Source organism: Furipterus horrens, unplaced genomic scaffold, assembly GCF_987537825.1.
Source record: "Furipterus horrens unplaced genomic scaffold, mFurHor1.1.pri manual_scaffold_16, whole genome shotgun sequence".
Classification (NCBI taxonomy): domain Eukaryota; kingdom Metazoa; phylum Chordata; class Mammalia; order Chiroptera; family Furipteridae; genus Furipterus; species Furipterus horrens.
Genome location: NW_028327186.1, coordinates 5,047,657 through 5,061,073, shown reverse-complemented (window position 1 = coordinate 5,061,073; position 13,417 = coordinate 5,047,657). Strand labels below are relative to the sequence as shown.

General features: G+C 51.3%; 1 protein-coding gene across 1 annotated transcript; it reads left to right on the top strand.

Annotated features, from left to right (window-relative positions):
• Nucleotides 1-2,296: 2,296 nt before the first annotated feature.
• Nucleotides 2,297-12,538, top strand: ARRDC4 (arrestin domain containing 4). Its single transcript, XM_090263741.1, has 8 exons — nt 2,297-2,760; nt 6,510-6,570; nt 6,802-6,949; nt 8,890-8,992; nt 9,909-10,165; nt 10,708-10,870; nt 11,428-11,582; nt 11,949-12,538. Exons 1-8 carry the CDS (start codon nt 2,466-2,468, stop codon nt 12,003-12,005), a joined length of 1,239 nt encoding a protein of 412 aa, XP_090119867.1. The 5' UTR covers nt 2,297-2,465; the 3' UTR covers nt 12,006-12,538.
• The last annotated feature ends 879 nt before the right edge of the window (nt 12,539-13,417 follow it).

Here is a 13,417-nt window from a genome sequence, read left to right as displayed (position 1 = left end):
CAGGGGAAAAGGCAGTTGAGAACAGAAATTTGGAGCAGGAGCATAGCAAGAATTATAAAATTCTCCATTTGACCCTTGACTCTGATGACGTATCTTGCTATTTCCTTCACTGTCTGCTTATCTTGGGTATTTGTTTCACTTCACCACTTGTAGTTTTGAGAAGATTGAATTCACTCAGCTGTGCTAAGGGGTACAGGCAGAAGTGACTTTCCCTGCATCATAATTGTAGGTGCAGCCTCTACGGGCCCCTGGGAACCAGAACTGGTGGCCAGAGCAGTGAGGGAGTGTGAGAACCTTGGGAGATGTTGGGAGAAGCATTCAGGACCCGCCCTCTGTAAACTTCCTTAAAAACCACTGGCGTCTTTGTGTGGACATCAACGCCATGAAGGTGGCTGTCTTCCTTCCCAGCAGATCCTGGAAGACCTGCTGTCTAGGACTTCCTTTGGAAATCCTCTGAAAGAGAGGAACCTTTACCCCCGTCTCCCCATCCCCCAGATGTAAAGCCCCTCATGGGCTCAAAGGCTGGCACACAACATCAGGGGCTTATGGAAGCCCTGTGAGCTCATGGATCTCGGGTTAGGAGCCCACTCCTGGCACCTGGAGTCCAAGCATTATTAACTGACAAATGAGCAAAGGGCGTCTGGCTGTTCTCAGCCCAGAGAGACAGATGTGCAGTTCTGCCTTTGGGCACTGTTAGAGCCACAGTCTTCTCCTCTTTTCCAGATACTTCATTTGGAGGGCAGAGGGATGGAGAAGGGCACCTGTCTAAAGCAGAGTGAGAGGGCAGAACACTACTCATTTACTGTAGAATCAATAACACTGCACGGATTGGGAGTCAGGCCACAGACTAAGTTTACTGAGTGCTTACAGTAGGCTGGCCTCTGTGGTAGGAACCGGAGGGAACAACCAGATGAGAACAAGTCCTGTGTTTCAAGTGGCGCTGACAGACAACATATACATAAGACTATGAGGTCAGGATGTGGTGTAAGAAAAGGGGCTGAGTGGGCGCACATTCAAGGCTATTCCAGATAAAGAACATGGTCAGAGAAGAACAGCCACTTCTGAACTTTATGCAGAGCTGGATCTGTGGCCTCGTCTACTTTATTTGTGAGGAGACATGCAAACTTTGTACTTATAAAGCCTTATGACAGTTCCACATTAATAATCTAACTTCTAAGAGGACAACAGAGCAACCTTTGGGATCCTTAAAAAAAGAAAAAAGGAAAAAAAATAGCTACATCAGGCAAGATTTTAAGTCTCATTATGAGATGAAGCAATCCCTCATTGCTCACAAACTTGGAATTTTTATAAGGGAAGAGTTTAAAAGGATTAGAAAATGATGACCAGTTAGTGGCAGCTACACTAGATTAAGTGGATAAGTAGTGGAAGATTAAATAAGGTGAATCGAGAACAGAAAAAGAAACGTGGGTGTGAACACGTCATCGGAACTGGAAGTGTTTGTGGACTTCATCAGGAAGTCCCTTCGGGAGGGGCAGAAACCTGCCCGTCAGGTGCTGTTTAGAAACCACCTGATTCATGACATGACTTTATTTACAAGAAAGACCCGTCCAGCCATTCCCACCTTAGAGAGGCTGTGAGCCCAGCACAGCGCCTCCCGGCCGTAGCAGGTGGACAGCCACAGCCTTAATTCCCACCGGAAGAAAGAATGGGACCTCGGAGACTCGGAGAAGAGGGTCTCCGGAACCTGGAGGTTACCACATGCCAAACTTGCCTGTTAAAGTTCCAAGGCGTCTATCTGGCCCCCAACTCTCACAAGGAAATACAGCTGGGTTCCCTTTTCCTGCACATGCATTTCCTCTCTACTATTGCAAATATAATCATAAAAATAGCCAGTTCAGCCATAGTTTCTTGTTCTTGCGGCACCCAGTGATGCCTGCAAAGGATCCCCACGCTGCCAAGAACCCCGCCCCCGTCAGTAACCATAGGAACGGTGACAAGCCAAGCTGGGGATTCCCATTTCCGCCCCTCCCTACCAAATATTGTTTCCCACTATCTGTCCACATGGACGCACCACCTCCCTATTGGTCAGCGCCCCAGGACTGTGCCCTGGCCCAGCCAATAAGCGGCCTGTGCACGTGCACAGCTGTGTATCCCGATAGGTCACCACTACCTGATCACGCACTGCCTACCTGCGCCAGCCTTTGCGTGCGGTGCCAATGAAGTGACTCAGTAGCGATTTATAACCAATCGGCAGCAGCCTGGGTTCGCATCCGACCTATGGGCGCGCGCCGGGGGTGGGCTGTCCCGGCCAGGTTCCACTCCCAGCGGGGTTTGTTAAAGCGACAGGACCACGGCGCGACAGGGTTCCACGGGGCACCGCACAGCTGCCGCGGCGGCCCTCCATGTGCGGCTGGCGCCCGTGACAGCGGCGCACTCTGCTTCCGACCCCTGATCCGGGCGCTGCCGACCTATTTGGCGCGGGCACGGCGGCGCAGCCCGGCAGGATGGGTGGCGAGGCGGGGTCGGCAGAGGCCGCGGGCTCCGAGGGTCGCGTGAAGAGCCTGGGTCTGGTGTTCGAGGATGAGCGCAAGGGCTGCTACTCCAGCGGCGAGACGGTGGCGGGGCATGTGCTGCTGGAGGCAGCCGAGCCGGTGGCCCTGCGCGTGCTGCGCCTGGAGGCCCACGGCCGCGCCACTGCCGCCTGGGGCCCCGGCGCCGGCTCCGCAGCCCCGGCCTCCGCCGCGGAGGTGGAATACCTGAATGTGCGCCTGAACCTGCGCGAGGCCCCGGCCGGTGAGCGCAGCGACAGCCCCGATGTCCCCGCCGGGCCGCGCGGCGGACGGGTTGGGAGGGGGCGCCCCGGGAGATGCCCGCCTGCCAGGTGTGCGGCGGCGGGTTTCCGGGGTGGGGGATGCGCCTGCAGGGTGGCTGGAGCCTCGGTTCGGTCGCTGGTGACGCGCGGGTAACAGTGCCTGCGCCCCCGCCTCGCAGCACCGGGGGCACGGCGGGCGTGTTGGGTGCGCACCCCTTACCGGGCGGCGCCCCAGGACCTTCCAGGAGCGCCCTGGGAGGGAGCCGTTGCCGTGGAAACCTGTGATGAACAGTCAGGCATCCGGCATCGGTGGGCCGGGTCGTGTCCCTCTGGCCCGAAGAACGGAGCGCGGAACCGAGTCCGGGTTCCATGCGCTGGCTCCCAGGGCGCCGTGGGCCTCCCCTCCTTCCCGTTCTGAATCCAGACGCTCGTGCTTGGTTCCTGATGAATTAGCAAAACATCTGCGGGAGGGCAGTAGCTGGGGGGCGGGGGGCACGTGGGGCGGACCGCGTTCAGAGGAAGTGTTTCTTGACCATCATGCTTGTGTCCCCTTCGAGGGTAACTCCAGAGTGCCGCCTCTGCCTCCTTTTTCTTTATTACTTTCGCGTCTTCTGTTTCCTCTCCATCCTACCCCACCACCAGCAGGCCTTTCGAGACGATGGGGTCTGGGGGGAAGGCCGCTCAGTAGGGCCGGCAGAAGCCTCCGTGCGGGGCCCCCACGCGGGTGCACCACCCAGCGCGCGCGGCTCTCCGCTCATCGCCGAGCGCGGCCTCTTGGGCTCACCCTTGCTCCGTCTCCCCAAAATCCATCGCCTGTGACATTTTGCCGGGTCCTGAAGGCCCCCCGGGGGGTGGGCGCAGGGAGTGACTCCCAAAGTGTAGTGAGGACAGAAACGGGGAACCCACCGCTCTGTCCTGTGTTACCAAGTGCAGGGTGCCAGCTGACGGCTGTCACCTGCCCCGTGGCCCTTGCACGGGGGCTGTGGTTCCCAGGGCCCGTCGGCTTACACAGGCCTCCCCCAGAGGCCACGGGTCACGCAATTTTGGGGGGGCTGACCATGGAGTGTAAGCTGATTTTTGTCCAGGACTTTGGACCTGTCTCTGGGCCCATATTACTGAGTAAATAGATTAAGAGTAATAGCAGTTAGACCTGCTTAGCAAAAAATTAACCAAAAAAAAAAAAAAATGTTTTGGTAAAATCTGGGCGAACAGACAGCACTTTGATTCACAAGTCAGAGCCTGTGTTTTCATTCAGATGGGATACTTGAATGGCTTGCTTTTAGAATGCATCATAACAAAGACTGGCAAAAATGGCATTTTATTTAAAATCATGGTTTTAGTTGATTTCATACAGAAAAAAAAAAAAAAGAGAGAGAGAGATCGCCCCTGTTATCTGTAGCTTTGGAAGAAGTAAGCAAGTTTGCACAGCTGTAGATTCTCAGGGCCTTTGGATTCCAAAACCTGAGTTTTAATCACCTGAGGAGCTTTTGAGAGCATTGCGAGTTTGGGGGACGCACAGCGTTGGAATCTGTTTTCACAGCGCCTCCTCGGATCATTCTTAGGCATTGTTTATCTAATCCAGCTCCTTGCTGTCGTTGTGACTGAGTTTCTTCATCCTTTTGTTGAGAAACTGGTCCAGACGAGCTGGACCAGAGAGTCCGCCTCAGTGCTGGGTCAGCCCCCAGCACGACCTTGCCCCTGAGCGCCTCCTCCTTCCCGAGCCCGTCTCTAACCATTTGGGGTCTCCCAGCCCCTGCAGCCCAGGACCTTGAGGAGGTGGCACGTCTCCCCGTAACCCTGACCGTGACCCAGCAGTCCTCAGTGCAGAAGGAAAAGGACACACGATTCAGCTGGGGAGCCCTTCTGAGTCTAAGGAAATGGATGAGAAAGAAAGAAAGAACACAGAGCCTTGATTCTAAGTCCCGAGGCGGCCGTTTATCAACCTTCTCAGGTCTCCTGTTTCTGTCTGGAGGGGTGGAGAGTCGCTGCAGAGGTCACAGCCGCTGGCTGGTGCGCTCTGTCCAGGAAGCGGGACCTTCATCACTCCCCCATCCTCTCCGTGTCCTGGGCCCGTCTGCCCCACACGCCTGCCCCGCCCTGCGTCCTGCTGTCCCCTCACCGCCACGCCAGCCCTGACACCGCAGCGGTGCGGTCCCCAGGGCGCCTGTCCCCAGCCCCCACGGGCCCCAGCGCTCTGCGGTCACTACTTGTGCGCACGTGTCTGCGGACTGAAGTCATCCATCGTCATACCCAAAGTGCCCGCGTTCTGAGCACGAGAAGTCCTGACCGCAAGCGGAGCCCACAGTTTAACCGGCCTGAGCCCCAGGGACTCGCGCTCTCATGGCCACAGCACAGCTCACAGCCCTGGGACCCGCTCACCTAGCCTCCCCGTCACCCACCTGAGGACTAGTTCTGTTTGAGGGACCTCAAATGGCAAAGATTTCATTTAGTTCTCCCAATACAGCACACATTGAAAACTGAGGACAGATTTAGAAGACAATGAGCCAATAAGGCGTTCCTGTTTTCTAAAAGCACAAGGTTGAAATGTCATCTGAGTCGTTAAAGTTCTTAGAACTCCAGTATTTAAGTGAAAAAAATCCCCTTTCACTAGTGATGTCTGCCTTTCCATTTTTTAAATGAATGGCTGCAGCAGAAACTTCCATTTTGGCATCAAGTGACCAGGCAAACCTCAGCAAGGTCCCAGCCTGCGCCGCCCTTTCTTCACCTTAATCGTCCCACGAGGGTCTGAGCACGAAAACGAGGGGAGGTTTACAGGTGTCTGTGCAGAGCCCCGCCCCCCCCCCCCCCCCCCCCCCGACCAGCGCCGCAGCACGGAGCTGGCTCTGGATCTGAGCGGCGGGGGGGGGGCCTGCGTGCGTTTGCCCGCGCGCCCGCAGCTCCTCTGGCCTCGCCGGCCCACCTGCTCCCCACAGCGTGGCCTCCTCGCCATCGGGGGTACGCCTCTGCATGAAATCAGACGGAGCTGGCAGACCCAGAGCGGGAGGAAAGGGTCACGGCCGTGACTGGCAAAGCTTACTGTATCCCGCGTTAACCACCGAGATACCCCATTAGTCAGCAGACCTCGGGTATAAACGCGACTCTTGCTTAATACCTTGTCCTGTTGGTTTGGCTGTTTAGTATAATATTATACTCAATAGGCATGGCATTCAAAGTAAACTTTTCACCTCCTTTTCCACCCCTGCCCAAGGAATCTGGAGTCTGATTTTTATGGTATATTCAAAATAAACATCCAGTTTTTGCTTAATTAGTTTTCAGTCAGGTTTAATATTGGTATCTGAAGTTAGTAGAACAGTGTACTACTGTTAGTATCCTCATGCTAGTGTAAGAGTGGAGTAAACAAATGTTTGTGTGTATACATATATGTGTATATATGTTTATATGTGTGTACATATGTTTATGTATACGGGAGCTCTGGGATCTGATACTTCATGGTAGTTGTGTAATTGTCTATTTGAGGACAGAAGCTGTGTGTGGTGTGTGTGTGTGTGCGCGCGCGCGCGCCTGTGTGTGCCTGTGTGTGTGTGTGGTTAAGCTTGGTACAGACTGCTTCAGGTGTTAATTCTCGAAATCTCCGACTCACTAAACTATTCGGACTGTACAGATATTATAGCCAGGAAAACCTCCTTTAGAAAACACTTGATTTAGGTGGTGAGATTTCCTGAGCGAGTACTAACCTGAATCAAATAAAATGTATTCTCTCTTCTAGGTGGAGGAGGCATCCTCTCATTACCGCCCGGGAAACATGAATTTCCGTTTAGCTTCCAGCTTCCGTCTGGGTAAGGGAAACTGCTGGAACCCCTGTGACTTCCCCCCGCCCCGCGTCCCCGCCTTGGACGGGCACAAGTGTGTTCGACGCTCAGCTGTGCATGTTGACCCTGAAGAGCGCGAACAGACCCACCCTGCTCACACTCATTTGTCTTTTAACCAAACCAACATGTGAAGAGCCTTTCCTGGTTTGGTTCAACCGAAAAAGAAACGGAGAGATTAATGTCTTTGGCTCTATTCAGACTTCTAGTCACCTCGTTCACGGGGAAGTACGGACGTATTCGGTACTGCGTGAGAGCGGTTTTGGAACGGCCCAAGCTACCCGACCGGAGCGTCCAGCGGGAACTGCAGGTCGTCAGTCACATCGACGTCAACACACCAGCCTTGTTAGTAAGTTTCCCTCCCCTCTCTCTTCCTCCTGCCCTCTCGACCCCCTTCCTGTCCGTGGCGCTGCGTCCGCATTTAGCCAGGTTACCGCAAGGCTGTCCTGTCACTTTCCGATGCGATCTTGTAACCCACAGGCATCCCCGCGACACATGCGATTCTACATGGAGCAAATGCCAGATCGTGTGTGGTAGTTAATACTATTGATCACGTCCCAGCTGTTCTGGGCTCCTTCTGCCAAAAAGTTACACAGGCCTGAAATGCACTAATAAGGCTTAATAATCAGGGTGTGCACACAGAGTGGTTACTTTTACCAGAGCGGCCACGCTCGCAGGGCTGTGGTATTCTCCACTCGGCAGTAATAGCGGGTTGAGGAGCAGTAATTACGGAAGAGTGTTAATCATGCCCAGCCTGCCATTGAGGCGCGGCCATTATGCTACGCACCCTTCCATTCTGCGTGTGATTCTCTAACATTAAGTAAGTGCGTGCAGCTGTCTCGGACACCCTTTCACTTGTCATTTCCTTGTGACAGATTTGGCCACATTAAAGCATTGAACTTCTCATAATCACCAGAAATGCTGTAGGCTGATCAGAGAGACGAGGCTATAAGGAGCAGCAGAATAGGCAAGATGGGAGCTAATGAGTGAGATTCTTTTATCTAAACCCATATTATCAAAATAATGTAAAATTATACCTTGTACTTTCATGATAGCTACTGGGACCTAATGGGTCTTCATTTAAATATGAATGATTTTTTTTTTTTTTTTTTTACTTCTTAGTAAACACTGGGATAATTTAAACTTTCCATCATGATACTGATGTTGCAAGCATGCATTTTTAGTGTGGAAGGTTTCTTTTTCTAGCCAACGTTTTTAAAGATAAGGAAGGAAAAAAGCCAGGAGTTAAAAGTTGTTTAACTCTTACTTTCATATGAAAATGGAATAGAATTGACTCTCCTGTTCACCCTTAGATTGTGAAAACATCACAAATATGCCCTGTTTGCATATCTGTGGCCCAGATAATAAAATAACCAGCACCCTGGCGACCTGATTTATATTTATAGCTATGACTTACTGCCCACTTAACACCTTTTTTGAAATTTGACAATGCTAAGTGTCGTGTCTTTTTAAAAACTACTTAGAATCAGGAAGTTAATTATTTCCAAACTATTTATGAGGCCATTGTGGCAAATCATTTAAAGAGGATTTTTTTTTTTTTTTGCCAAAGAGACATACTATTTACTCCTTACTATTCTTTCTTTAAATAAAAAAGAAAAACATTGTAACTTTGGGTTTTATAATGCACTGCAGTTTGTGTATCTTGCAACCTGAGAACTTAAAACCTGCTGTCATTTTGTTTGATAGTACCGAATAGAGAGCAGAGAGTTGGGTGGTACATTCAGAAATCTTTTGTGTCCATAAACACTGTTGGGTATGTTTCCCTGCCATTACACAAAACTCAAAAACTATTCTGAGTTAAAGACACTTGAACTATCTACCTAATAATGCATTTTGAAGTAAGGGATAAAAAGAAGGGGTGGGGGCTGTTTGATTTTACTACATTTTGAATGCCAAAACAAATAGAACATTCTGATTATTGACTTCTCTGCCATTTCTCCTTTGACCTGATCTACATATGAAGTGTTAAAATAAAGTACTTCTGACATGTTAATAGGTACTCCCAGAGTAAACACAATGACTATGGGGTAAAATAGGATAGTGTCACCCTGATTTGAATCTGAACATTCACATTAGTTTTCCTAATAAGGGAATGATTTTCCTAATAAGGGAATACTCTGAGTATTTTACCCAGTATGTCACATGAGATTTAAAAAGTTGATTTGTTTTTTGAAAGGTATTTCTTAATGAAGAATAACATAATTATAAGTTTTATGAATTGTCTAGACTGGTTTAATGAAAGTTGTCTTATTATTTGAAATTTTCAAGACCCCTGTATTGAAAACTCAGGAGAAGATGGTCGGCTGCTGGTTTTTCACCTCCGGCCCAGTCTCGCTGAGCGCCAAAATTGAAAGAAAGGGCTATTGTAACGGTAAGCGCAATATTTTAAAAGTTTAAATGGAATTCATTAATTTTATTAGTTAATTTTAAGTGACTTGAAACAGTGTGTTTTATAATTTATGAAGTATATACTATTTTAAAATGCAAATCGTAAATGTTTCTGTTTTTAACGTAAGTCACTGAAATGTAAATATCTTTGAGTGGGTTAGTAGATCCCAGTAAAACTGGTGGAATTTCGACTTCAGTCGTGTTCCTTGAGTCACAAAGATTAAAACGAGATGAGGGGGACACGCCAGGATCTCGTTTCAATGCTATAAAACAATGTCCACAGCAGAGCTGCTTGGGAGGGAGCTCTTGTCACATGAACACGCAGGTAGGCCGTCCCCTCCCGCACTGGGAATACAGCTATCCGGGGCCAGGGTGCACGCGCTAGCCAGCTGAGCCGTCAGACTGATACTAGAGTCGCCGTTTGTGAAGGGCCCCGTCTGTTCGGTGTGACAGTGGGTGTGAAGCTGGCCTACTCCCTCCGTGGTTCTACCTGTGCCTCTAGTCCTTAAAAGCAAAGGTTAGTTCTGATGGGCCAGGTTTTAATAGGGTGGGCACTAATGAGTTTGTTCATGATCATTCATACCTCACATGTTACTCAATCGGTTACGTGTATGTCCTATCTTAATTTTTAAAGATACTGGTAATTTACATAACTTTAGAATGGGAAGCCCAATATTGCTCCATTAGAAAACTGCATAATGCAATAATTAGAAAACAACGCCAGCCACAACCTGCACTTTTGTTTCTCCGGCTCCGATTTATAATCGAAATTTGCCACCAGGGCGCCTCAGCTTTTACGGTGCTGTTGCAAACCTTTCGGCTTTAACTAGTAACCGCTCTGTTCCACTGCAGTGAGAACTTTCTGGAAAGTCTCTGAAGGTTTATTATTTTCTTCTTAGGAGAAGCTATTCCAATTTATGCAGAAATAGAGAATTGTTCCTCCCGGCTGATCGTTCCCAAAGCTGCTATCTTCCAAACCCAGACATACCTGGCTAGCGGGAAAACGAAGACTGTCCGGCACGTTGTCGCCAACGTGCGTGGGAACCACATCGCGTCCGGGAGCACCGACACGTGGAACGGGAAGATGCTCAAAATCCCACCCGTCCCCCCGTCCATCCTGGACTGCTGCATCATCAGAGTGGACTACTCCTTAGCTGTAAGTGGGGCTCTTTCTAAAATGAAAAGCATGTGGAACAGAGCGGTCACAGCATCACGGTCCTGGGACTGTGTACTTTCGGTACCTAGGAAAGTGTCACCTCGGGCCAGCAGGACTGCAACCAACTGTGGGACAGATGGAAACTGGCCTCTGTTTTTAATCAAACACTAGCCCCCTGGGGGACTTAATTAAATGACACAGACGAACTAAGGTGCATTACAGGTGCCGGCTGTGCCGAAGATGCACTCCTTCTCGGCAGGCACTGCTCAGCCATCCTCCCTCACACCGAAGTAGGTTAAGGCCACAGCTGCCCATTGCTAAGTGTTCCCTGAACTTTGTGGGACCTCCATGTGGTCAGTTCTTCATTATTTTAGGTCTGGTCAATGTACAGTTGTGATGGGAGGGGGGTGGCAGGGGACAGAGGCACTGGTTTCTTTGGAAAATAAATTAATCAGCTATTCTTCCTGTGAGGTTTAACCCTTCTGGTGCCGTTCTGTCTGTCTTGTGTCTGTCTGTCTGTCTGTCTCTCTCTGGCATACTAGGTATATATTCACATTCCTGGTGCTAAAAAACTGATGCTGGAGCTGCCGCTGGTGATCGGCACCGTCCCGCACCACGGCTTCGGCAGCAGGAACTGCAGCGTGGCCAGCCAGTTCAGCGTGGACGTGAGCTGGTGGGCCCTGGCGCTGCCCGAGCGGCCTGAAGGTAAACGTGTGGGCTCTTCCAGAACGGGCTTCGCGCACAAAGTACTGAGGACGGGACGCGGAGCGCAGGGAGCGCTCAGGTGCTCGTTCCTGCTGCCACCGTCACTGTCCCTACTCTTATTGCAAAACATCCTCAGACGGTATTCCTGGAAGCGCCGCTGAGCTGAGCTTACCCACAACACAAGGCTGCCGGTGCCAGAGCCAGGAGTGAAAGCCACATTTCCCGGTTCTTATCTATACGAGCAAGGCAGCCAACAGCCAGCATACAAGCGCAGGCTGTTACCGAGGCGCTGTAGCCATGCTTCAAGGGCTTTTTTTAAACAGACTAGAATGCATGTCTCTAAAAAGCAGAATATAATCCATGTTAGTCGTTTAATCAAAGCAGAATCTATTAAATATTTTTTGTTATAATGACAGAAATACTCGCTGATTAGAGGAAAGAATACTCTTGTTTTATCAGGAACTTGAGAGAAATTTCTCATTTATGCAGAGTTCGGAGGGATCACTGTAATGTGATTTGGCACGGGTTTCTCAGCCCCGGCTCCCTCTCTCTTGCAGCCCCCCCAGATTACACAGACGTGGTGTCGGAGGAGGAGCTCTCCAGGCATGGTGTCCCCTGCGCCCCGCCGCCCAGCTGGGAGGAAGAGGCACACTGCCCCGCTTTTGCCTGCATCCGGGACTTCCGCTTCCAGCCTCCCCCTCTTTATTCCGAGGTAAACGAGGCACTGGAAAAAAATTCCACTTGCGTTGTGCTGTTGGTAAAAATCCTGTGTAATGTCTGTTGCTAGTTCCTACTTAGTAGGGCAGACATGTTTTAAAACAGCTGTCCACGGTGACGACAGACCGCCGCTGCTTCCGGTCCCACCTTGTCCGTGCCTCCGTGTGCCCTGCAGCAGGCTGGGTCGCCGGTAGGGTGTCTTTGTGACCACAGCAGGTGGAGACCAGAGGCGGCCCCCTGGGGCTCAGTGATCACCCCGAGCTTGGAGAGACCTGGCTTATGCCATCCTGCAGTTAGAAACAGGGGCTCCGGTCACGTCAGAGAATGCGGCACTAGTCACCCGGTCGGCTCTCTTTTGCAGGTTGATCCTCATCCTAGTCACGCAGAAGAGACCCGGCCCGTTTCCTTCATTCTGTGAACATGCTTTAGAGCTCACTGTGACCGCCCCCCGGGGAGCATGCTGGCTCTTTTCCCTGCCTTTTCGGGCGCAAGGGAGGGAAGACTGCTTAAGAACGAAATGAACATCAGCACCGAGAAATTACAGGATACGTGAACCGCCCAGCGGGCCGGTGGGACTGTTGCCCGAGTTGACTGGGGGGCCAGACGACCCCTTTGAAGAAGGGAAGCGCACGGACGTCGCAGAGTTAGCGGGCATCCTGATGGTGACAGAATGAAGGAGCAGCCGTGCCGACCAAGGGCAGGATTCCGTGTGACCAAGAGCAGCCCTGTGCCGGGGTTCTCGGAGCAGAGCGGAGCGAGGGGACCCCCGGCTGTAGGGCAGTCTGGGCGCCCGGAGAGAGGATCTGATTGTGCAGAGGATGGGCAGGGGCAGGCAGGGCAAGGCCGACTCCAAACACCGAGGGAGCCCCCGGTGCCAGGGTCTGCCCGGTCCCTCCCACGTGCCGCGGGGCTGAGGCTCAGGAAGGCCCATTCCTGAGACTGCGGTCCTTGGCGCCCTTAAGTGGAGATGCGGTTTCTGCTCTTGCTAGGCTCCTTTAAAGTGTAGTTTATAGATTGGCGGTAGAGTAAAGAAAGGTCTCTGGAAAGGCTAGTAAGTGCAAAGGGAAAAGATGACTTCCCACAGGGGAACACCTTTTCCTGAAGGCTGGGATGCTACCCTCTTTAAGTACTTGAACAGGACACACATTGGATTTTCCTCGTGTCTGATTTACCTGAGAGCACTCTAAAAAGGGAAGGGGGAAAGGCTGCATCCTTAGGGTGCTGTGATAACCACACAAGACGACAGAGGGCCTTTTCCTAACCCGCCCCCAGGGGGTGATCAGATTTGATTTAAAACCTGGCTGCCAAGCCCTGGGAGGGTCCGCCCCTCTGCAGGGGCATTTACCTCACCTCTTCCTGCACCTGAAACCGAACCAAGAAAAGATCCTGTACGATTCCGCGTTAGCGGGAGCTAACATTGTACACCAAAGGGTATTTCCAAATAAATGCAAAATCAAAAGAGGGGAAAATGCCGTGTTTTACAAAGGCACGAACTTGATTCCTGTCGGGGCTCTTACATCTCCTGGCGGCAGCCGCTCCCTGGCCCCTTGTCCACTTCTTTAGTGATTCTGCTGAAACTGTGATTTTGTGTGTTGTTTTGGCACAATATTTTATTAGCCCCTAACCTCAGGATACTGAGACCAACAGGACTATGTTGCTGCTAAAAGACCAAGGAGTATTTTTCCTGTTCTCCCTCCCCTGCTGGTCACGGTCACACGGTCACTTGCTCCGCCCTCTACCCTGCTGGCCAAGCTGAGCGTTTCTGGACAGGAGCGGAGGGGAGGCAGGCTTCCTGCCGTGGGGATCTGGGGCCGGCAAAGGGCTTCCTCC

Bases quoted from the DNA above. Each gene is read 5' to 3' on its own strand.
- ARRDC4 (XM_090263741.1), top strand. From the start codon at position 2,466: ATGGGTGGCGAGGCGGGGTCGGCAGAGGCCGCGGGCTCCGAGGGTCGC. The intron at 6,571-6,801 runs GTAAGGGAAACT...GGCTCTATTCAG, and splicing joins AGCTTCCAGCTTCCGTCTGG to ACTTCTAGTCACCTCGTTCA. The intron at 6,950-8,889 runs GTAAGTTTCCCT...GAAATTTTCAAG, and splicing joins TCAACACACCAGCCTTGTTA to ACCCCTGTATTGAAAACTCA.